This window comes from Pelodiscus sinensis, chromosome 26, assembly GCF_049634645.1.
Source record: "Pelodiscus sinensis isolate JC-2024 chromosome 26, ASM4963464v1, whole genome shotgun sequence".
Lineage (NCBI taxonomy): Eukaryota > Metazoa > Chordata > Testudines > Trionychidae > Pelodiscus > Pelodiscus sinensis.
In genome coordinates this window covers 11,725,010-11,750,921 of record NC_134736.1, presented here as the reverse complement: position 1 = coordinate 11,750,921, position 25,912 = coordinate 11,725,010, and the positions used below count along the sequence as shown (strand labels likewise).

General features: G+C 44.8%; 1 protein-coding gene across 1 annotated transcript in view; it reads right to left on the bottom strand.

Annotated features, from left to right (window-relative positions):
- Window positions 1–356: 356 nt before the first annotated feature.
- Window positions 357–25,912, bottom strand: part of BARX2 (BARX homeobox 2) — a 50,053-nt gene continuing 24,497 nt past the window's right edge. Inside the window, exons 2-4 of the mRNA XM_006111169.4 lie at window positions 8,801–9,095; window positions 3,112–3,196; window positions 357–1,638 (exon numbers count right to left, since the gene is read on the bottom strand). Coding sequence (XP_006111231.1) covers window positions 1,387–1,638; window positions 3,112–3,196; window positions 8,801–9,095 — 632 coding nt within the window. The 3' untranslated portion in view covers window positions 357–1,386. The remainder of the gene's footprint in view (window positions 1,639–3,111; window positions 3,197–8,800; window positions 9,096–25,912) is intronic.

Below are 25,912 nucleotides of genomic sequence, written 5' to 3'. Positions count from 1 at the left end.
GAGGCAAGTGGGGAGCCAGGTCTGGTTGAGGCTTTCTTCACCTTCCTCACTCATGTACATCCAGAAGCTGGAGCTGCTGCTCCAAGTCTCGTGGCTGCATGGGGGAGCAGCTGGGGGTGCATTTGAGCTGTGGACCACCTGGGAGGCAGCCTGGGGACTGCATTTTGAGAACCATTGCTATAGCTCACTGAGAGCTAATCAGGTATAACAGTAGGACAGTCACACTAACATGGGTGGCAGCAACAGTAGCACAGCTTAGCCAGGCCTAATAGAAATCAGTCTGAATGCCGTGTGTATATGCCCACGTGAGTGCGACAAATCCTCTGTCTGGGATTTAGAAGAGAAATGGCACTGAGTCTTATTTATATATTTAATTTTAATTAAAAAATAAAGGTTATTTTAATACATCTCTTGCAGCCTTCAGGCAAAATGCACCCTCCACAAGACTTAAGGAAACATGATGCATATTTGTTCTTGGCACACAGGTCTTAAAAACAAATGCAAACTTTCCTCAGCAACTTCTTAAGTCCATTGCTTTCCCCTAACCCTGAAAACATTTAAATGCTCCTTGGGAAAAAAAAATACAAACCCCACAATAATTAGAAATGGACCTGAAGCAAAAAAAATCCCAGTTCTGAGCAGCCCAAAGCCTCTGGAGGAACTTGAAATCCAAACCGTAATCTCAAGCTATATTTTTATCCAGTGTTCTTATCTTTATAAAAGTTTGTAAAGATCCACACCCCAGATCTGATCACCCCAAACCTCCCAGGGAGGTCTGAACTCTGAATTTTGACCTGGGGCTGAGTCTTACCATGTATCTTTATAATGGGCTGAACCAAAACCCTGGGTGTGTGCATCCTCCAAGAGACAAAAAAAACTGCTTTGCTTGGGCTCATCCCTAACAGAAATAAGTGCTGGTTAAATGAGCAATCATGCTGTAAATTTCCCCTTTTCTTGGCAGTCACTGCCTTGAGGCCGGACTAAGTACTCTGTCCTTTAGTTCAACCTTAAAAGGTGAGAATAAAGTCAAGCAAATACACTGAACCTTCCCAGATGGTCATAAGCACTACGCAACCACCGTGCAAGGCATGAAAGGAGTCCTGGGCTTTTTCTGTGTCTCCAGGCTCTCTCAGGTTTCTAGACACACTGTTTCCTCTGGAGAATATTTAGAAGTACTCAGGCCCCCTTGTCCTTCACAGAGAACTTACACATGCTCTTGGGAAGGGAAAGATTGTCATCCTATGCATTGGGTTTTTTTGTTCCACAGCTGCCCATGCTGGTTAATTCCCAGTGGCACAAAGTGCACAAGCTCCTGACTTATACACAGTCTTTGGGAGGTTTTTTTTTTTTTAATCTTTCCTTTTTTTCCCTCCTATTTTTCCTCTTTTAGCTCAAGGGTGTGGTCTCCTCTGGGGAGGGCTCCAGTGTGTGCTCTGGGGACTTTCCCGTCTCCAAGGAGACTTCAGTCTTCTTCTCTGTCAATTCAGGCTCTTCCTGGGCCTGAGATGTCTCCAACATCTGCTTCTGAACTTGGCTGTTCATCTTTTCCTCTGCCTCAATCTCTTCTGAGGTAGGGATGGAGTTTTTCTTTGGGCGGCCTTTGGGCTTAGTTGGAGCTTCCTGTCCACCTTTCAGTACCTGGAACAAAAACAATAGGCATTTGAACCATTCTGAACTACATCAGTGTCTACCATCGATGTCTACCAAGTTCCCGATGGTACTTGTAACATTAGGATGTAATTTACCCTTGTTCAAAGGGCTGGCTGAAGGTCTAGGAACTATTGACCTCCTATTTGCCTTCAGGTCTCAAATGGAACTTAAGTTATACATAGGCTTAGTGGAACTTAAATGAGGTCTAATTAATCTAAATGGAGGCAAGCACAAACCCGGCAGACACTTATGTTTCAGACTCTATTTAGAGTCCAGAGTTCAAGACAGGTTGTAAAGTGGTCTCAATACCCAACTCTCAACACACACAGAGTCTTGTCCAAATTCAGCTCTCTGATTAAGACTTTCTTTCATTCTTAGTTTAAGTAACAACAATCAGACCTCAGCCAGAGTTTCTAAAGTGTGTTTTTTCTTCTTCTATCTGGTTTCCCTTAGACACTCAACCTTTTTCACTCCTGCTTTGGAAAACTGAGACCCATCAGGTCTTCCTACTAAGATGAGTCAGCAAAATAGCTCTGCCACTTCTATCATCTCCATTTCGCACACAGGAGAACTGGGCAAAGAGAGGCAACAACTTGCCTAAGGTCATGCAGTGCGTCAGTGACAGAGCCAGAATGGAACTAAGTGGCACAAAGTGCACATGACTGTCTTTCCTTTCCATCAATACAATACAGAACCTATCATTACTGGTGTATTGGACAGGTGGGCATTCTAGATGTCCTTTTTGAAGGACAGGGAGGAGGCTTTGTGTATATTAACTGAGAAACTGCATTAAAAAAAAGGCTTGAAGTTGGGAGTGCATGTAGGAAATAAAGGGTAGACCACAGGGAGCAGGAGCACAGCAAGAGGTGGAGGCAGGGTCAGAGTTAAAGACAGCTTTAGCAGTGAGAAGCAGGGATGTCACTGGACTTAGTTTCACTGAGTTGAAGTTTCCTGATGGTCCAGGTGTACCCACAATTCCCATCAGCAATAAAGATGCTAGGGTTGCCAAAAATGCAAAGGGAGAAATTTCTGTCCAAACCCCTTTCATCCCTTTGGTTTGAATCCACATTGCTGTCCATGACCCTCTGATGAAGTAGGTTTTTCCTACGAAAGCTCATGGTTCTATATATATCTATTGGTTAGTCTCTAAAGTGCCACAGGACCACTCATTGTTTTTGAGTTTACAGACTAACAGCTACCCCTCTGAGATATATATATATATATATATATATATATATATATATATATATTACTTTCACTTAAGTGAGCCTTTCAGGGAATCAGTTATCAGCAACAAACATCAAAATTCAGGACCAGTTCCTCAGGTGGTAGAAATCGGCATAGCTTCACTGGCAGAATTTATGCCAAAGCCAGCCAAATGCAGACCCAGGTTTACTTCCACTCAGGCTTGGTCTCTGACATCAAACTGGAGATCTTGCTGGGAACCTATTGATCTCTTACCATTTTCTTCCACTTCATCCTACGGTTCTGGTACCAAGTCTTCACCTGGAGCTGAGTCAGCCCCAGTGACTGCGCAAGGTCCAGCCTAGAAGACAAGAGAGACAGAGACTTAAAGGCATTGTAGCATCCAAATCCACTGCAGTAGCCTATTCCTGGGGATGGTGTCCTATCAAGAGTCAATGCACAGAGGTAAATTCCAGAAAAAGATAACTGTTGGCTTTTCCTCACTTAGATTTTCTCTCCAGTTTGGATGAGAACTACAAATCAGTGTAAACGGTCCTGGTGCAAATTTAGAATCCAATTTATGAAGGAAGCAAGAATGATCTTGTGGTTATGACACAGAAGAGGATGAAAAGATAGCTGGTCTATTTCCATCTCTTCCTGTGTGTTTGGTTGGGCAAGTGAAGAAGGACAAGACTTGGTTGTCCAACTGGAGTCAACTTGACCCTTATGTTCAGAAGTGCTATTAATTTGCTGATATTACAGTGATGAGCACTCTAGAAATGCCTATAAATAAGTTTGCGCTGGTTGGGCCTTCGGAAAAGCTACAGTAGGCAGCCCAGATGCTTATTCTAACTTATCTGGGCCCAACCTCCAAATCTGTAGCAGTTCCTTTATAGCTATTAATCTACTTAGTTCTACATAAAACCTGAGAAAAGTTCTACAGGTTCTACATAAAACCTAAGCAAAGTTCACATCCAACATAATCCTTTTATTTATCTCATAAGTGAGAACAAATCTAGACCTTGTGCTGCAATGGAGCTGCATTTGGGATTAATTTGGCCTTGTGTGATTCAGAAATTCTAAGTCCTAAGCAGAGCTGGGCCAACGTTAGGCAACAATGTGAAGCCATGCAAAACTCGGATGGGTTCAGGTGCAAACATGAAGTAGCATTCAAATGCATTTGAGGTTCAGAAGACAGGGTTTCCAAAACTGAGTTTCATATCAAAAGTTGTGATCCAACTGGCCATATAATGACAGTCAGACACACCAATATTTAAACACCCTAACAAACCCACACATGTTTTTCCCCTTTGTAGTTCAAGGAGCCTGTAGTGAATATCTGGGGTACTGCAGAAGCTAGATGGATGAGACTGTGAGAACAGAATCAAGCCCACAGGCTCCAGGCTTTACTCCATCTGAATGTCTTTGCTTCTAATTAGCCATGCAACTCAGTAGCTTACCATACTCCTCAATTTAGACCATGTTAAAGGACACAAGAGTGAATGCAAATCTCAATCCATGGTTTTATCACTGCATTACTAGCTCATGAGCTCACATGGAGGGGAAATATGTCTGCTTGATGAACTCCTGCCAGGAAATCTGTATCTTGTCACACCTTGATTACCTGTAACAGGTACAATCTCTCTCCATGTACATTAGCATAACTGGCATTGCCTAGGAAACCAAGGAAACAAACAAAGAGAAAGCAAGAGCCATGGGAGCAGAGATTGCTCATTGGCCTCAGTCATGGAGAAAGCCAAGAAACTTTCATGCCTCTAATTAATTCAATAGCCCTGACTGCTTGACTGATGGTGTCACTCACCCAGTTACACGAGGCAGTGCTGAGCCAGTCAGCACAACCCCTCAGCCTCAGGGGATACAGAACCATGCCAAATGGGCCAGATATCAAAAGATAATGAGTCCTGAGCTCTTTCGAAAAATCATGGCATATGAGTCACTACGGGAGCTACTTAAAATCTGACCCCATTTTAGACGCTTAAATGGGTATGGCACTCACTTGAAAACCCGTCCCCAATGTGGGTGCTAAGTATTTGAAAATCTGGCCCAATGTGACCCGTGCTTTGGTAGCATGATGCATCAGATGAAAAATAGAAGCAGGCTTGGTAGGATTCCATATGCACATTTTTTATAGTTTGGGCAGCTATTTATTTTTACACTTTTTGTATTGTTAATTTACTTTTTCATAGTTGCAGGAAATTATGGGGATGGGGAGGTCAGGCAAATGGAGGCAGTCATGCAACAGTAATGTAACCACAGTATATGCTCATAGTCAAACAGTTAGAGCTTAATAAATGTGAAGTTCATGTCATCATAAACAAAGGAAATGTCCTGAAATCAAACTACAAAATATTTTCAAGCAGCATTTTTCTTAATTTGGCTATTTATGCATTTTGTGGAAAATGTTAGTCAGTTTGCCAAAATAATTATGTCAACCGTTGAACCAGGAGACAGGATTCTAGTGCACTACCTGAGTCTTAGAGGCAAGCAGACACTTGCAGATAGATGGGCGCCCATAGCACATGTGGTACTAGAGCAGCTAAAAGACGATATCTCCCTTTATAAAGTACAGGCAGAATCTAGAGATGGTCCCAACTGAATTCTTCATAGGAACATAGTAAGACTGTGTGGCTATATCTCTGCTCATAAATGAACAGAAGATAACCAGTCAGAGACTCCTGTGAATGGCAGAACTAGACAGAAACCCACTGAAGTGGTCACTCAGGCCGTGTCCAGACTTAGGGGTTTTTTCGGGAAAAGTAGCCTTTTCCCGAAAAAACTTCCCCTGCGTCCAGACTCAAGCCGCGTTCTTTCGAAATTATTTCGAAAGAACGCGGCTTTTCTTTCGATGGCGGTAAACCTCAATTTACGAGAAAGAACGCCTTCTTTCGAAAGTTCCTCTTTCGAAAGAAGGTGTTCTTCAATGTAAAGAGGCCGTCTTCGAAAGAGAGCATCCAGACTCGCTGGGTGCTCTCTTTCGAAAAAGCGGATTTCTCTTTCGAAAGATCCGCCTGCAGTCTAGACGCGATCTTTCGAAAGAGGATCTTTCGAAAGATGCTTTCGAAAGAGCCTCTTTCGAAAGAAGCCTGCAGTCTAGACATAGCCTCAGAGAGAGAATGAAGATGACAATGAATCTGCACTTGATTTGACCCCAGGAGTCTGATCTTAACTGTCTGGCAAGAGAGCTTGATCCAAACGAAAGTGTTCATTTTCAGGAAACTGAATTGGAAGAGACACGAGATGGGGAAAATTCACAAAATGAGCTCCCCAGAGGAGATGGTCTGAATTCTTCTGTTGCTCCAAACACTACCAAAATACCAGTGGAACCTCACAGGACTGGCAGAATTAGAACTCATCCACTTAAAGATAATGATTATGTCCTTGGCTTCCCCACTATTCTAAAAACAACAGACTCACAGCTGATATAAGCCTATTGTACATACTTCCCATCATTGTTTGACTGTGCAGAACAAGAAAGGCAAGATATTTGGATTGTGTCTCAGGTGCACTGCCAGGATTTAAGCAGGAGAGAATGTAACCCATGTATCTAACACAAAACTATCTCTTTAAGAGACCTCTGGGCGGTGGGGGGGTAGGAGTGAATAGTGTTTGGGTCATTGTTGCTAGGCAGATTTAGCACCCCACACACAGAAGCTTCTGGAACTGGGAATGGTAGTTTGGGGTCTGCGCCAATAGCTTCTGTCTCTGTTGCTGGGGTCAGATTCCATGAGCAAGCAGGCAGGGCAGCTGCTTTGCTAAGGGCCTTGTGCCCTGGGTGAGCTGGGAGAGGCTGAGCCAGGAGCAGAGAGCAGGCTGCTGTCCCTCACTCTGCAGCCCTTTGTGGCAGGTAGTGATGGTGTTAACCCTCTACCAGGGCACATGGGCAGTGCTAGTTATAGCAAGGGGAAAATAACTTCTGCTGTGTTCATGGTATGCTTTGAATGCCATTTTGATTTTAGCCAAGCTGATTCATTCACTTCCTCAGTCAGTGTGATTCTCCAGGCTCCTCTTTAAATGTGGCAATGCGGAAAGAGTCATTTCTATTTTGTTATTCTCAGGTTTTGTATTTTCTTGTAACAGGATGAGCTGACTGACTGGTTAATCAGTGAGCTGGCTGTCTAGCAGTGATCCACAGCAGAGGAAAAGTCTGAGGATCTCTACAAGCAAGTGGTTCAAACTCAGCATATGGGGCAGATCTGATGATGACAGATATAAACGGAGACTTTGGTGAACTAAATCTAAGCTCTCCCAGTTTCTTCTTAGGATATGTCTACACTTGCACCCTAGTTCGAACTAGGAATGCAAATGCAGGCATTCGAAATAGTCAATGAAGCGGGGATTTAAATATCTCTTGCTTCATTAGCATGATCTAGCTGTCCTGTGTCTTTTAAAAATAGTCACAATAAGCAATGCTATGGGATAGACTCTACCCTCAGGGCAAAAAGCCCGTGATATTTATGGCCAAAGTGCCCTCAAAACAGCCCTGGTCATGCATGGCTGTGTCGTGATGCATTTGAAATGGGACAAGAGTAAACTAGGGAGGAGTCGGGTGTAATATCCAGGATGCTGCTGTCTTCTCGCCTTAGAAAAGCTACTGTGTTTCAGAGGTAGGCTTTAGTATTTAACAGCAGCACTGCAGGTACCTGATGAAGGAGCGCAGGGAGTAAATGGAGATTACATTTCTTTAAGGGAGTCACACATGCACTTTGCATGAGGGTCAACAATGGCATGCAGTGCTAGCCATTGGCCAATCAGGCCCCTGATGTGGGGTTTACACTAAGGATGTTAAAGGCTAGTCGACTAGTTGCTCCCCCCCTTTGCTACCTCTATCAGACAGAGGCAGCAAAGCTGGGGGGAAGAGGAGGTACTTCAAAGTGGTAGCGCCGCACGGAGCCTGGAATATGGGCTCCGTGCAGTGCTGCCGCTTTGAAACGCTGTGGCGGCATTTCAAAGGGGCAAGCACCGGGCTCCATGTGGCACTGCCCCTTTGAATGCGTTTCATGCAGCATTTCAAAGGGGCAGCACTGCACAGCTGATTCTGGGCTCTTTGCAGCACTGCCACTCAAATGCTGCGTGGAGCCTGGGGTCAGGTGGGGAGTCCATGTGGACTCCATGTAGGTGCTTCCGCTTTGAAATGCACAAGTACATTTCAAAGCTGGCATGCTGAGTGCAGCCCAGAGTTAGCAGGAAGTCCCACTGACTCCGGGCTCCATGCAGGTGCTTCTGCTTTGAAATACACAAGAGCAGGGGCAGATGACTGTTTTGCAGGGCCCAGGGCAGCATAATCTTGCGGGGCCCCCCTTTGCCATGGCGCATGCGTGGGGCTTTTTGCAGCGCGGGGCCCGGGGTGGCCGCCCCGCTCGCCCTGCCATATATCCGCCCCTGCACAAGAGGCCCCACTGGGGCTCTTGTACATTTCAAAGGAGAAATGTGGAAATACCTATCAAGTAGTTGATGAAAATTAATCAAGTAGTAAATTAATCAATATTTAACGTCCTTAGTTTACACTACCATTTACTGCTGACAGTATAGCTCAGAGCCCTGGGGACTTCACTCACCTACTCGAGTCTGCACTGGGCCCTATCTTCTCTGTAAGCCCAGAGTTTTACGTACCTCTCCTCTGCTTTCTGAGCATCACGTATGCAAATCCCTTCTATGGCTAGGTCTCAAAGGGTACATCTACACAGCAGTCAGGATTGCGCAGCAGTACGTTTCAGAGCCCAGGTCTACAGATTCAGGCTTACACTACAGCACAAAAATAGCTGTGTAGATGTTTGGTCCATCCATCTTGCTAGAGCCCAGACTCCAGTCCAAACACCAACGCAGATATTTTTAGCACTGTAGCGTGAGCCTGCGTCTGCAACTCACAGTCACAGGGTTAGGGTGATAGAACCTGAGCCACTTTCCCAGGCTTAGCCCAGTCACACCCGCATCCCATTCCTCTGACCTGTCTGGCGTGGACAGATACTTCTGCTTTTGGAACTTCTTCTCCAGCCCCATCAGCTGGAGTTCCGTGAAGATGGTCCGGCTTCGGCGAGGCTTTTTCAAGCGCGGGGTGGGCTGCTCCCCTTCTGACTCGCTGCTGGCATGGGTTTCGCTGGCTGCTGGCTCCGAGCTGGTGGCCGAGGAGGAGTGTGGTGACAGCGCTCGGGAGGTGGTAGCTGCAGGGATGAGGTGATGGACCACAGAAGGCTGCCGGGTGATGACAGAGATGAGAGGATACGCCCTCAGAGATGGGGACCCTAGGAGGGAGGAAACAGAGAAGGGAGCTACAGTGGTGGTGGAAGCATGGAACAGCATCATGGATTGGGAGTCAGGAAAGATGGCTTTCATTCCTGGCTCTGCTGCTAAGGTCTGTGTAACCTTTAGCAAGTCTTTTCCCCTCTTCGGGCTTCTGTTTCCTTCCCTCACCCCCATTTTGTCTGTCTCATCCAATTACTTTGTAAGATCCTTGAAGCAACGAGTGTCTTTTACTGTGTATTTGCCTCGTTGCTGTCTCTAAATAAATACTACTGTAATACAATTGAGTCATGATGGCAAAAGTTCAGATCTGTAGTTTATTAGTCAAAAGATGTAGTTTGGGGATGATCCAAAACTATTTGCAAATTCAGATCAAATCTGGCAAACAGTTTTGGCCAAAACAATGAGATTTTTTTAGAGTCTCAAATGTTGCATTTAGACCCTTTCAAAAATGAAACATTTTGATTTTTCATTTCAAAACAAGATTTCATTTGGAAATGTGATTAGCTCTATTTCTATAAAAAAAAAAAGGTTTTAAAATATCCAAAAATCAAAATTGAAGCAAACAAAATATTGTTTGAGGCAACTCAAAATTATGAATTTTTTTTGTTCATTAATTTCGGCCATCAACCTGAAAAATCAACTCTTTGCTCAGTTCTAGTCCTGCCGAGGTGCTTCTGTTTACCATCTAGTTTCACTGAGAGAGAAAAATCAAACCAAACTTTATGCTCATCAGTCATTTAACCAATGGAACTCTATCTCTGTCGACACGGGACGAATCCCTAGAGATGGGCCTAGACTGAATCATCAGGGCTGTATCCTCAAAACCAGGCAGATGTTCAGCTCTTTAGGGCTGCAGGGCCATTCTGGAACATCAAACCCAAGCATTCCCAGATTCTAGGAGAAGTTCTGGCTCCAATCCGGACTTGTGTCTACTTCAGCAGTATCCCAGTTCCTAAGCCCTATAAATCAGGCATCTTCTTAAGCCTATGTGCAGTGAAACTGGATCAATTTGTGGGGACTCTATGGCTATGTCTAGACTGCAGAGCTTTTCCGGGCTACCTCTGATATCCCAGAAAAGCTGCGGGATCCAAGGAACGCACCCACTTTTTCGGAAGTATCCGAAAAAGCGGACATGTTCTTTCAGCATCCCTGTATACCTCTCAGTGAGAGGAACAAGGGATGTTCCGAAAGAGGAGGTTTTTTCTGAAATTTGGCTCAGTGTAGACAGGCCAAATTTCAGCAAAGCCTCTTTCAGGAAAAAAAAGCAGAAAAAGACATGCAAATTGCGAACTTCAGCTTGCGTATCTTTTTCCGACTTTTCTCTGCAGTGTAGAAATAGCCTATGTTTGACTGTGTATGTGATAAGTGCATGAAATATAGAGTCAGGACTCCCGGATTCTATTCAGTGCTTTACAGCTGACTTGTTGGGTCAACTTGGGCAAATTGTATCACTTTTCTGTGCCTCAGTTTCCCCATATAACACTGGGGAATCCTGACCTCAGACTTCAGTCACCTGGGGAGGTAAGGGTTCAAGTCCTTTGAAATCTTAGACAAGTAGCGCTACAGAAAGGCCAGGTATGAGTACTGTCACTGGACTAACCCGAACCTCTTCGTCATACTGATGAGCGCCTGGTTCACAAGCTGTTCCATGGACCTCACTGGGAATATGTCTATGACCAACTTCTCAACAGCACAAGTAGAGATTGACAATCTGCCCCAGAGAATGAGCAATCAAATTACAAATAGTGTTACAATCCAGTGAGTTTCTCTCTTTCTGGATAAATTAGTCTTTCAAAATCCTATTGTTCATGCAACCAGGGTTACGGTCTATTATTGTCCTCGGCACTAGAGGACAGGGGTGTCAGACATAATCAGTCATGCTCTACATAGCGAGCAGTGCACAGCAAACCAAAGATGAAAGCCAGCATTTAGGAACTTGATCATCAAAAATTACATGATCATGATGAAGCCTTAGGCCAGGTCTACACTGGCAGAGAAAATCGATGCAAGACAGGCAACTCCAGCTATGTGAATTGTGTAGCTGCAGTCAACATACCTTCCATCAACTTTCGGGGTCAGCCCCACAGCGGGAGGTTGACAGAAGAAACACTCCTGTTGATTTTCCTTATTCCTCACGACACCAGCGTCGCTGGGGGCACCTGCAACATGTGGTTTAGTGGATCTTTACTAGAATTGTACACTGGATTGCCAGTAATATGGCCATGTCTCCACTTGACGGAGGACTGATGCTCTGGCGATTGATCCTCCAGGGTTCTATAGAGTGGGTCTAGTAAAAACCTGCTAAATCGAATGCTGAGGGCAATTAGATAGCTGGAATAGAACTGAATGCTGAGGGCATTCACATAGCTGGAGTTGCATATCTTGCATTGATTTTCTCTGCCAGTGTAGACCAGGCCTTAAAGAGCATTTCTAGAATGGTGACTGAATTTAATCATATCTGAATATTACTGATTGTAGTGCTATTCAAACCCTCTAGTAGCTGCAGTAATCTACAAAACGCAATAGATTCCTTGAGCTCTACCACTATTTTTCCCTTCACATCAAAACTTTAATCAGTTTTAAACAAAAAACAAAACCTGAAATCCAAGTGGAGACCAGGCAAGAATGTATCAACAGCCATTAACTGGTGGAATATGAAAAAAAACCACAGATGCATTTTGTTTCTAAGGTTCTTTTGGCACCTCATAACTGCAATGATGTACAAATCCACCAGCTTGCTGGGCCAAATTCTACCCCGATTTACCCACCAGTGGCTGTACAGTTGTAAACTGAGGTAGAACTCATCTCTCTCCACTTTACGGTGCCCAGTGTCTTGAATTCTGCCTTCATTCACTGACACCAGTTGGTTTGCAAGAGAGTAACAGAGGGCAGACTCTCACCCCACTGCACTGGAACCATCCTGTGAGGCAGCCATGACCATTTATAAACGGTGATGAAGTCGCCCACAGCCTGTGATTTGTAAACCCCGATATAGTTGCTCACAGCCTCCTTTGTGCCAGCAAAACCAAAAAAGCTGCAACGCCCTCCTCCACTGAGGCTAGGTCTACACTGCAATGGTAAGTTGGCAAAAGAAACACAATTTGCGGTACACTTTTTTGTCGGAAGAGGCTTTTCTGAAATTTGATGCATCTACACGGTGCCAAATTTCGGGAAAAAGTGCTCTTTCGACACAGCCCTTATTCCTCGTAAAACGAGGTGTACAGGGATGGCAAAAGAATGCATCCACTTTTTCTAAAAAATTTCCGAAAAGGCGGACGCATTCCTTGGACACAGTACTGCTTTTCCAGGATACCTCTGGTATGTCAGAAAAGAAGTACAGTCTAGAATTAGCCTACAAGAATAATCCCCAGCAGAGGAGGCCATCTGCATGAAGCATGAGGCCACCTCTACCCCTGCCCTTTCCAGCAGGAAGCTCTGGCATACGGAAGGATATCTGGTGAGACCATGGGCATTTTGGCAGAGTGGCTAGATGACACTTCTGTGCTTTGTCCCACTATGATGCATAGGACCACTAGCAGTTGGGCTCAAGGGGCCAGCTCCCAGCAGGCTTAGGAAAGGAAAAGGCAAAGCACCCTAATTTCTGTTCATGTGCCAACATGGGAATGGATCTGGCCCACGTCTTCAGGAGGTCTTGATTAACAGCTTTCTGGTAGGGAGCCCTAGACCTCCCTGCTCTGCAGCAGCGCTCACGCACTAAACTTATTCTCGGAATCTGAAAGGTCCTTCCTACTCTTGCACACAGCTGGGTTTTGGCCCCAGCAAGACATCTAATTGATACTCTCTCTCGCCTTCTCCCCCTGCGTGTTTACGGCCTAGCAGAGAAAAAACCGCAAGATTGTTAAAGAGCAATAAATCTCCCAAGCTCGAACTTCGGAAAAGCTCCAGTTGACTGGAACCTTGAGAGAGAAGCTTTTTTACAAGGCACTAGCCTCTAGGGAGCTTAGCAAAGGTATTTTATAGCAGAGCAATCAGCGACATTTGCTTTCCTCTTTAGGACAGGTGCAGCGCATTAGGCTGCAGAGTGGGAGGGCTAGGACAGCGCCTCCCAGAGCTAGGAATAAAAAGATTGTTCTTGAGAAACAGACTACTGAAATCTCTTAAAGCGACTTACGTAAGAGGAATTTACAGAGGGGAAAAGAGAATCTCTTTCCTTGTACCCTGATCACCAGCCCGTACATGCATGCTTATTACTGTAGAGTTAGGAGTGGAGGCTAAAGACACAATATTTGGCAATTGCATGGCAACTGATGAATGCTGGGAAGCACGTCTACCAGATTTCACAAGAACATGGGTCCAGATCTTCAAGTTCTCAGTCCCCTCAAGTGGAAACATAGTTCTAAGTAGTTAACCCCCACGTAAGCCCCTAAATAAGAAACACATTTTCCAATGCATCCAACACCCAACACATTCTGTTTTGACAGTAGATTTTCAAAAGATCTCAGCACCTTCTTCTTTTGGTGTTTGCACAGGACAACTTGCGTACTCTGGAAAAAGCTAGTCTGTTAGGGTATGTCTACACTAGCCCCCTAGTTCGAACTAGGGAGGCTAATGTAGGCATTCGAACTTGCAAATGAGGCCCAGGATTTAAATATCCCGGGCTTTATTTGCATGTTCCCGTCTGGTCGCCATTTTTAAATCCCACTAGTCCGAACTAACTGCCCGCAGCCACACGCGGCAGTCAAACGTTAATTCAAACTAAGTCCTTAGTTCGAATTAACTGTTACTCCTCGTGGAATGAGGTGTAACAGTTAATTCAAACTAAGGACTTAGTTCGAATTAACGTTTGACTGCCGCGTGTGGCCGAGGGCAGTTAGTTTGGACTAGTGGGATTTAAAAATGGCGACCGGACGGGAACATGAAAATAAGGCCCGGGATATTTAAATCCTGGGCTTCATTTGCAAGTTGGAATGCCTACCTTAGCCTCCCTAGTTCGAACTAGGGGGCTAGTGTAGGCATACCTTTATACTTGAGTGCTGGGTTGGGCTGCTCATGAGTGCAAAGCAGCAAACATCTTGTTAGATTGGTTGGCTGTGATATTTTCTATTCATTTATAATTTAGAAATGTAAAAATCATGTAAGACAAATATCAAGCTTAACAATTGCAGCAGCATCTCTTTAAGCGACCATTATTAATAATAATTTATTTATTGTATTTCCATAGCATCTAGGGGTCCCATTCATAGCCCAGGAATCCATTATGTGGGGCTCTCTACAAACACAGCACAAAAAGATGGTTTCTGCCCCCAATGAATGCTTCATGTATCAGCGTCTTCCTAGGTACAGCCAATCCTTCCTTGGCATGGGGGGTGGACTAAACTCACTAGATCACCTCTTGAGGTCCTGTCCTGCCCTACATCTCTATAATTCTGTGAAGGTGCCTCATCTTCACTCCAGTACCCAACAAAGTTTCTTAGATTTCTCACCCCTAGTTCTGAAGGAATAAGGACAATTGCAGGGCAGGATGGATAAAAGACACAGCAAAGAAAGTGCTCAGAAAGGTCCTGGGGACCTGAGGCTACCAACACAGTCTGAGGGAAGGTTTTACAGTTAGAGAAATTGAGCCAAAGTTTATGGGCCACAGTCTCCCCTTCCACGGGTGTAAATCAGGAATCGCTGCATTGTAGCCAGCAGAGTGACATTGATGGGGTTTTGAAAGGTGCCTACAGGAGTTATGCACACAATTCCGAAAATCCCAGCCGTACAGGTGTAAGTGAGGGGCTCAGAAGACCCTACGAGTCCAACTAGATAGATCACGGATCTAGGCTCTAAATCATAAAGTAAAAAGCTAGGGTACAAACTGATCTGAATTTAGGTACCTCAAAAGTTGAGGATATTTTGTATGCAAGGCCCTTCCCATTCTATCTAGCTCTACTATTTATAAGGTTTCAGTATCAAGATGCCATCTGCATAATTCAGATCCAAATACAAGTTCTGGATTCCAAACATCCTCAAATTTGAACCCAGACATAGATTCTGAACATCCCAGAGTTCAAAAGTGTTTGGATCCTTCTTTAGACAGACACAGTAATTGTGGAAATGAAGCAATTTCATAATCCACAACAAATTAAATATTGGCAAATGGCTCTGTCTGCTATGGACTGTCAGGACTTGCTCACTCTCAAATACAAAGGAGCTGAGACAGCTGTTTTTCCAATCAGTAACTCTGTCTTACTGAACAGTTCCAGTTGGATACAGACAATCAACTTTTCCCATATCATTGTCCCCAGTTGATGGACTGTCCGGTTGTATCGGTTCCTGAAGTGGCCAGTTTTTAAGGTGGATTTATCCAAGGGGCTGTCATATAACAATACTTCAAAATTCTATAGAACTTTTAATCGGAGTATTTCCAAGTATTTTTAAAAGAAATCCGTCAAGCCTCACAGTGCCCCGTGTGATGAGTGAGTGACTATTACTATGCCCACTTCACTGGGGAGTGAATGAGCCACACTGAGGGTAATGGACCTGTTCAAGAGGCCACATATTGCCACCACAGCAGGCCAGGACTAGAATCCAGATTCGAGTTAGAGGTATATCAAATATTCATAACAAAATACAAAAAGACTCAGAATACAAAAGGATATTTGCAGGGGAGGGGGTCCGATCATGAATAGAAAGAAAAACAGCAAGAAAATCATCCCCTTTCCCCCAAAGGATTCAATCCAGAAGGAGCATTTTTACCAGTCAAAGCAATCTCATTTCTCAGCATAACTCAGACCCCTACATCCACTTCCCCCAGCTATGAACACAAGGTGTATGTCAAAGGCAAATTGGGTTCCCCAGAGGTGTTTGAGTCCAGTGTGCTCATCGGAACTGAAAACACTTGCTTTTCATCAGACCAACCCGAAGTCAGCTCCAGCCAGCTGTTTAAAGGTTTTGATTAAATTCCTTATGACCACTGGACATGACGCAATGTATACCACCACTACTCCATTGGATCACATTTCAAAAGTATCATGAAAATCATTTCAGTCAAATCACTTCAGACAATTTTTTTTTCTTCTCCTCTCCCTCTCTTGGCTCAATGAGATCTATGCTGCATACCTTTGGCACAGACAAATGCAAACTAGGGGGGGGAAGAAAAAAGGGTAAGCACTAATTAATTGCACTGTTTGACTGCCGGCAATGGCAGAACAGTTTCTCCTCCTGGGCTAAATCAGCTAATTCTGTTTTGGAAAGAAAGGAGAAGGAAGGAAAGATTTATGGATCAGCTCCTCTTGGCAGATCCGCTCAGCTCGGAGGCAGAATGAAAACTCACTCAGAATTCACGTCAGTGAAAGGTAAAGAAAAAGAAGAAAATGAACTTATGACATGGGAAAGTCTATAAATCTGCAGAGTCTAAAGTGTCAAACAAAAGGAAAACAAAGAGGAAAGCTCATTTTTCTAAACGGGTGCATCTGAGAATGAAACATCAGCTTCAGACTGCAGCAAAAGGGCAAGTGGTCTGAAGGAAGAAAGGATTTAGCCTCAAAGGGAAGAACAGAAACCTTAGCTATGGAGCTTAGCAGAAAATAGGGAATCTTCATTAAAAAATGAAAAGAGAACAAAAAATTTGGTATTCAAAAATTTTATTTGAATTTTTTCATTTTTCTCACAAAAATATTGAAGAAAGCCAACCCTGTCCACAAAATTTCTGTTTAATCAAAACCCCAGTTTTCTTTTAAAATATTGTTGGTAATTTTTTGTACCGGCCCAGCTTAGCAATAAGAAAAGAGAAATCGTTTGCATTATTGCTCAGGGTGGCCTAATTCTGCCCCCACCGAAATAGAGTTTTACCACCGCTTCAGAGGGAACAGGGTTATGTCACTGCTGAGTGCTTTTGAAAATCCCACTGAGGCTGTTAGCGCTGAAGCAAAAAGGCTGGGATTGAAATTCACTCGGGGGCAAAGGACCAGCACAAAGCCGTGATCTAGAGAAGTCCCACCTCAAGGCAGATCCTCAGTTCATGCACAGCTGCATAGACGTCTATCCTTTAAATGAAACCTTGGTAGTGCTCAGTCCTTGTGCCTGATCTCTGCACAAAGGTGAATTTCAACCCCAGCACATTTCCTGTGCATAGACCAAACCCTTAGTAAATGAATGGGAAGTGAGGATCTGGCCTAACAGGAGTAATAATCTTAATTTATTCCAGCAGCCAAAAAACTAGGGTGCAGGGTCCCTGGGGAGCAAACCCCCAGGAGAGAGGATGTCACATATGAGGAGCTGTCATGTATTCCTCCCTGCTTCCGGCTACAGTGGAGCAGGCTGCAGAACTATCCTCTTTTCATTCAGTCCACGCAGCGAACACTTCCAAGTATTCTCCCTTCTCTACGCCAGCCCAGGACTTAGAGAACTTATATCGCCTGTTGTCTGGCTCACTGTCCAAGGTTACCCACTGCACCGAATAGACAACAGATACTACAAGTCAATATACACATGCACACAAACACAAATAAACTTGGTTCATGGTAAGCAGCATGGATGAAGCAGGTGTTTAAAGAGGAATCTGAATGGTGAGCACGCTAATCTAATCCCAAATTTCACGACGTGCTGCTTCTCTTAGAGCCCTCCCTGTAGGAGTCTGGAATTTCCACTTTTGTTTAAAAACCTTTCTGATTTTTATCCAGACCTGTAGGTTTCAGCTGACTCCCATGTGCATAATGTACTGACAAACTTCAGATCTCAATCCTCAGACCCAGCTTTGCAGCTCAGGCCCATCTCTAGTTATTATGCCCAAAATAGAGATTCCAAAGAGGCCCAAAACAGAGTCTGCTTGGTTCCAGGCCCGCACCTGGTTGCAATTCCAGTATTCATTGGGATCCGTGCATGGGAGTGCTGTCTCTGGCTCTCTGGTTTTTAATTGCACACAAAGGCCTGCTGTCGCCCATCCAAAGATTCTGCATGTGTACAGGGGTGAAAGGCACTCCTGGAACGTTCTGAAAGTTTCCCAAAATAGCCCTAAGACTCAGCCAAAGGACACAGAGCCATGGGAATCATCAGTCTCATGGAGGCTAGAGGGCAATGTGCAGCAGTTAGTGCTCAAATAAAAGCGTAGAATCGTTCCTGCTGGTGCCAGGGAATCACTTTCATCAAGGTTCCTCACTGGATACACAGTCCTGCAGCTCGCCACTTGAATTCAGAGGTATAACTGTGGCAAGGAAGGTAAGTATCACCAAAGTGAAATAAATCCAACAAAGGATCAAAGGGCTTCTTAGTATCCAATGGTTTCTCTATCTTGGGAGAAATCTGGGTTCCATTGAAATCAATGGCTATATCCACATGGACTTCAATGGAGCCAGGATTCCACCCCAGGTGTCCTGAACTGGAGAAAAATGGGAAGAAAAGAAAAATTTGTGGAAATTTGCTTTAAAATGTCCATTTTCAGATATTGACATTTTCTGACCAAGAATCCTATTTTCTGTTGCCCTGTACCTTGTGCAGACATTTACATGCCATCAGAGTGGGATATTAAAATGTCAGCAGTATTTTCCACCCACATTGCACTGGGGTAAATGATAATACATGGTGCAAGACCCAGGAGAATTAGAGCCCAGCTCTTGTAATGTGCTGTCATAACACTATGCATGGCTGTTATTGTTCATGTCTCATAAATTGGAGGTTGCCACCCTATTCTGAGCTTATTGAAGAGGGACACACGGAAGGCAAAGGGCACAGATACTAGTACTATATTAGGGCTTCCTACAGTAACTGAAAGCTTAAAGTAATCAGTTAAGTAAGAATTAAAGGTCTCCAGTTTTGAAAGCAGATTTAAATTGTGCCAACCACCTTGCACCTGATTTCAGCTGCAAGCAGAAGTCTTACTACCATAGTTGGTGTAAATATTAGTTATCATAATACAGCCACTCCCTGACTTACGAACACACTGACTTATGACCACCTGTACTTACGTCCAACCTCCCATTAACTCCATTATAATATTTTCGAGTTGAGAACCCTGTACATCAAGTTTTTCGAACAGTGTGGGCAATGCGTTTAAGGGTATTTCCAACTTATGACCAAATCGATTTATGACCAGGTGTTCGAAACGTAACCCGTTCGTAAGTCGGGGACTGCCAGTAAACCTAGTAATTAAACAGCATTTTTCATCAACATGCCTCACAGAGAAGAAATGCACATAAATAAACGCATAAAAAAATCAACTGCATATCCGTTTATCCGCTCGGCATAAGACTAATTCAGATCTAATGCCACAGCTGAGCACGCCCAAAGTTCTGGAGTGTTTGGCCCAATTTAGAAGTTTGACCCACACATGAAATTTCTCCAAAGTTTGGAGCTCTTGAGGGCTTTGATTCAGGCTTATCCCTATTAGCAATTTCTCAACCCCATGTTTCTGTATAACGTTTATATAATAATGGTAATTAATAACTGTCAATGTACAGAGGCACCCGTGCCTGAAGGCCTTTGGAGGCCTTAAAAATACTAACCAGAAAGATAATTAATACTTAACAACAACAACAACATTTAATATTTATGCCATGCTTTTTACATCTTCAAGGCTCTGCACAGACATTAGCTAATTAGCTCAGAACATGAGACAAGCCCTAAGAGATTCCCAGAGCAAGGCCTCAGCTAGTTAACTACAAAAGTACCTCGGTATAAAACTCTGCATTAGGTAGCTACTCCCCCTGCATCTATCTCTACTTTACACACAATCCAAAATCCACCTGCAGGATAAAGGTCTTGAATGCAGAACCCTGAAGGATGCTGCCAATGGAATCTTTCCTGTAACAATAATTATGCCTTGTACTTCTGTGCTACAGTAAAACTCCATTAGTCCGGCATCCAGTGCTCCGGGACTCCTGATGGTCCGGCACCATCAGGAACCCGGAAGTGCTGGGGCAGCCGGACAGGCTTCCCCCATTCTGCTGCTGCTGAAACTGACCAGCAGCGGCTGAATCAGGGACATCTAGGGCAGAGCCAGACTATCGTAAGGGGGGGCTATGAGGGGTCTGGGGTGGCATCCCCTCCCACCCCACTCCAGACCCCTCATAGCCCCCCCTTCTGATAGTCCGGCATATCTGATAATCCGGCACCCCCTGGGTCCTAAAGGTGCCGGATTATCGGAAGTTTACTGTATTTGGGTAGCTGAATGGGTGGGGCACTGAATGGGGAGAGAGGGTGTCAGAAGACCCATGTCAGTAATTGACCTCAGTTTGAAAGCAAACTTAACCGCTCATTGCCTCAGTTTCCCAGGCTCAGAGGATAATAGTGCCTACCCATGCTTTTTAAAGTGTTTTGAGATCTAAGGACAGAAAAAATACTACATAGAGATGCTAAATATTGCAATTGTTATATACAGCCTCTCCCATCCCATGCTCTCTATCCAGCTGAGAGTACTCTGGAGCTCTGGCAATTTATAAATAAAGGGATTTTTTTTTCAAAGTAGCTTTTAAGAAAACCCTGGCTTAGCTCTCCAGAAATCCTGTGTAAGAAATGTCACAGTACAAGTGATTCTGGACTAACCATTTCTAATGCAAATTCACACTGCTTTTCCTAATTAATCTACTCTGCTTCATATAGTCAAGCCATTATCAGGACATACTAATAATCTCTACTCTATGGTGACATTAGGGTCCAATCCTCAAAGATGCTGAGCACGAGCTTAGAGGAGGTGTGTGCTGTTATTTTAAGTCAGTAGCAAGAGACAGCACAAGTGAGGTGATTTGGTAAAGGTTCTAAGTATAGACTGCTCCTTCTTGCACAAAAGCCCCTTGCACGGCAAAAATATTTATCGCTGTGCCTCATTTGCATATGTTCTTGCACAAGAAAGCGCAATGTAGACGTAGCCTTTATGTGCAGACTCTGCGGGAGTTTTAAGGCCAGAGTATGTCAGTCCTAGAGAAATCGATATGAGCACATCTCTAAACCAGAGCATTTGGACAATGCAGAAAAGTTCCTGGGATGCAAGCCATCAGTCAATTTACTGTGCCTGTAGATCCCTGCACAGATGCAAAATTTGTATCTGCAGCCGATATGCGATCTACAGACATGGTCCGCAGATATCCGCAGATTTGTAGGGCTCTATATATCTGCATCAAGAGACCTTCTGGCTCCCGCAAGTTAACTTCAGTTTAAAGATCTTTCTCTTGAACTATGTCATACTAAATGTTCCAGCCCACTCTTCCCTCCATTACCAAGAATAAAATCTAGATCTAGCTTTCAGGGTTTTATGTACCGAGTTTAGTAATCAAAGTAGCCATAAGATTATAGAATTGAATGCTTATGAAAAAAGATTTGCAAACAGCATCTGGTCTTGTTTACTGGGGGTGAGGAAGGGACTATGGCATGGAGGAGATATAGCTCTCTGCATACTCAAGATCAGCCCACCCCAGCCGTCCGTCTTACACAGATGACAGATTAAAAGAAAGTGCAGGGAATAGAAGAAGACTCTGGGGACCCAGGTTCAATCACCCCTGCCCTGCCACAGACTGTCTGGATGATGCAGGGCAAGTCTCTTAATCTTCATGTCCCTCAATTCCCCATCTGTATAATGGGGATAATGCTTCCTCATTAAAAGGATTGTGAAGCATTCATATACAAACAGGTTTCACTGAACTTTGTCCAGGCACAGGATCTATGGGTATGTCTACACTTGCAGCCTATTTCGGAATAGGGCTGCAAATGTAGGCATTCGGAATCGCAAATCAAGCCTGGGATTTAAATATCTCACGCTTGATTTGCATCTTCCTGGCCGGGCGCCATTTTTTTAAATTTACAAGCCCGGAATAACTGCCCACGTCTACACGCAGCAATGAAACGGGCATTCGAAATAAAGCCCTATTTCGAACTACCTGTTAAACCTCATTGCACAAATAATTCAATGGGTGTGCATTCAGTTTTGTTAATTTGGTGTGCAGATGGTTTTGTTTTGGAATAAAGTGCCCCCTTTCATTTAGTGTGAATTGGGGAGGCTCTTGTGCAGACACTGGTATGTCAGAATTAGACTTATACCTGAGAGAACAGGCGTGCCCAGGTTGAAGCAGACTGCCACAGGGCAGGAGCAACCATCCACAGGAAGGGCTAGTGGAGGAGAACTTGCTAGGCCGTGCCCAGCTGCTAGGGGAGCACATTCTGTGGTGATTTTTCCCTTGCACAGGCCTGTTGCCCCAAGTGAAGTGGAAAGTAGTCTGGCAGGGGTTCACTGATTGAAAAGCAACACCCTGAATTGTCCCTAGAAGCACATGCTAAAAAGGAAGGTCATCTCCCACTTTGGATGGCATTGTTGGTATCGAAATTACATGCGTCGTGCTGTGTGTGAGTAAATCAGGCCTTTATTTCCTGTTCTGTTAATTGTTATCACAACAGCCATAAGCAAAGCCTCACTTTGGACAGCTGTCGAGCAGCACACACAAAAGCTCTCTTCAGGTTCCACAAGCCCACCCTTGTCTTGCATGCCAACAAAAAGCTGGCCGTAAATGTCACTGCCTCTTCCAGCTTCAGGGGCATAAAATAAATTGGCGAGTGGCACAAGGGAAGAAATAGAGTTTAATTATTGCTAAACAGAAATCTGTTTAATATTGGCTTGACAGGCCTTGTGGGAAACACTTTTTATCTCCTGGGCTAGTGATCAGTTTTTAATTCTGGCTTTCTTGGAAGAAACCTCATTTTCTGTGAATGAAATGAAAGGATCATTTCAACAGGTGCCAGCGTAAATCTGCTAGACATGTGCTAAGTTTTGGTTAAATCTTTGCCTGTTAATATCTCAAATGTAGTCCTGTTATAAACTCACTCCAACTCAAAAACTAGTGAAGGTGTCTTCTGGCTGCATATAAGATTCTTTGATCTTGGATCTGCCCTAATAGAGAGAACACCTGTCTCTGTTTCCTTTCTGGGACAAAAATAAACTTGGTGGGTGATTTGACTGAACAGCTGTGCACACAATGCAATTTAGAAGGATGCAAATGATACATGAGCGAGTTTTGTCCAGCCTTCCTATCCTTTGTGTTTGTCAATTAGATCAGAGACAAATCCCTCATGGCAGGGTAATGAAGGAGCAACATACACCAGGGATAAAGATACTCATACTGCCAACAGCAGTGTTATTCAAAGAAGTCCAGAGCATGCATGTTGGAATCCACAGCCACGTGGACTATAGACAAGGACCAGACTCCATTAACTGAGGGATTTGATCTAGTCCTGACTTTTGTTGTTGATGATGTTGGCAGTTTTGTGTTTCCTTTAAATGTTAGGTGATGTGTTCAGAACAAATAGATGCAAGCCTGCTATAACAAATCCATGATTACCTAGGAAGCTTCAAACACACAGACCTCAGCCATTTCGATAAATAGAGATTTTCCCAAATCAGTCAGCAGTACAAGACCTATGACATATGGATGAGCAATTCTCATTTTATCCAATAAGAGCAGTAATACACATATGTACTTCAGTGTTCCCTCTAAGATTTTCCATCCATGAGCGGAGTGAGTTTTGCACCAATATTGAGGCCATGTGCACTTGTTTAGATGTGTACCACCATGGCACCCACCAGTTACTAACAAAACACACACACACACACACACAATTTAAAATTGTTATGCAAGAAAAAATACTAAAGCAATGGATAATCAACGAAGTGCATGACCCTGCACCCACCCACCCTGAAAAACACCCAGCTTCCTGGCCTCAGCCCCCAGCACATACTGTGTCCCCATCAGGGCCACACACAGCCAGCTGGTACCTGCATAGGCCTACACCCACACATACTCTGTAGTTGTGCCCAGCCTTGCAATCTGCCCCCCAAATGCCACCAGTATATAAGCCAGGGCCATGCTATCTGCTCCCCAAACACAAACAGCCAGCACCTGGGCTTAGGGCCCACAGCCCAAGCACCACTCCCCAGAGACCTGTGCCCAGTCCCACATCTCGCCTGTTCCACCCCCTCGTTGCTTAGAGACTTGTGTCCAACACTGCACCTTGCCCTCCCGCCCCCCGGAATTTACCTGGGCCTGGTACCTCCCACCACTACAGATGGCTGGTGCCTTTGCCCCCACCCAGCTGGCTTCTGCGCCGGGTCCCCGTTGTCCTTAGCCCTTATGGTATGACCCACGTACCTGCCTCACCTTTCTCCCACCCAGGCTCCCATGCAGCTCACGGCTCCTCTGGCCCCAGCCGACACTGCAGACTCCCACCACATGGCTCGCGGCTCCTCCGGCCCAGCCACTGATGCAGCCTCCTGCTATGTGACTTGTGACTCCTCCGGCCCCGGCCGCCACCGCAGCCTCCTGCCATGCAGCTCATGGCTCCTCCTAAGCCACTCTGCGTAGGACAGGGGTGGGAAATAATTTCTGGCCGGGGGGACACTCCAAGTTTTTGGAAAGTGGTCAAGGGCCGCACTTTTCGGTGAAGGGAATGCAGGGTCTAGGATGAAGATTGGGTGCAGAAGGGTGTACTGGGCAAGGGACTGGGCTGCAGGAGACAGTGTGAGGTCCGAGAGGGGTTTGTGACCTGGGTCAGGGGATTGGGATGCAGGGTATTTGGTGCAGGAGAGGATTCTGGCCTGGGGGAGAGATGTAGGAGGGGTACAGGGTCTGAAAGAAAGATGTGACCTGGGCAGGGGGTGCGAAGGGTTTGGATGGTGACCTGGGGGGAGGGAGTTGGGTGCAGGAGGGGCTGGGGTGCCAGAGACAGGCTCTGGCTGGGAGGCGCTTACGTAAGCCCAGCACCCCAAGTCAGGCTGGGCTCCCTGACTACTTCAGTCCTGCCTGAAACTGCAGGTTGATCCCTGCACAAAGCGCTCAGCCCTGCGCTCATCCTTCCCAGGCCAATTTCTCAGCTCCTATTGGCTGGAAACTACCATCCAATAGGAACTGAGAGATTGGCTGGGTCCGTTCCTATTGGCCGGTTTTTTCTGGCCAATAGGAGCTGAGGGTTGAGCTGGGGATGGGGTGATCACAAGAAGCTTCCCCCACCATGGAGCACAGAGATTTGCATGGACTGCGCTTTAAACTGTTCAGCTGAGTGCCTGAGGGTCCCGGCAGGGTGGGCCGAATCCGGAGGGTAGCCGGGCCGGATCCAGCCCCCGGGCCGTATTTTGCCTAGCCCTGGTATAGGTGGTGCGTGGAGTGGAAAAAAATTTTGCACGCACGTACAAGCATGCAGCTTAAAGGGAACCCTGATATATATGTTTGTTTTATATGTCTTAAATCTATTTTGATCAAAACTATCTCATTTTTTTGGAGGGCTAAAATTTATTAATATCAAATTAATGCAGGTGATGCAGGAGTCTTCATCAGCTAGCATTCACTCCACATATCCAACATTAGAGGAGATACAGCCTCCTGGGGGCCATATTGAAGTGAATGGGTTACTCCAGATGTAATGGAGAATGGAGTTTACTCCCCATAAATCTAGATTTTCTAGATAAGGGCCAGATTCTGCACTCAGTTTCGCATGTCTCACTCCCTCCTATGTTATGATCGTGCGTGCATCCTAAAGGGTAGAATTTGGCCCAGAATATTTTGCTTTCCTCTCCCCAAAATGGTAACATGTTCCTCTCCCACTGCTCAGAATTCTAACCAAAACTCCAGAAGACATTGCAAATACAAGTTAGTATATGTGGGGCATCACCATTCCCAGGGATACAAAAGGAAAAGGTATAAAGTATGCTGAAGAAGGAAAAAAAAAAAAAAAAACCCAGAGAATCACCTCTCCTTTGAGGAGACCCCACTGGAGTCCTGAATACTAGGGGATCTTTCTCAGAGTTAGCAACAAATCTTACAAGCTATCTGCTCATTTTGAAAGAACAGTCAGTTAGGGCAATATTTTCAAACATTACCTGAAATGCTGAGCAACTGCTGTT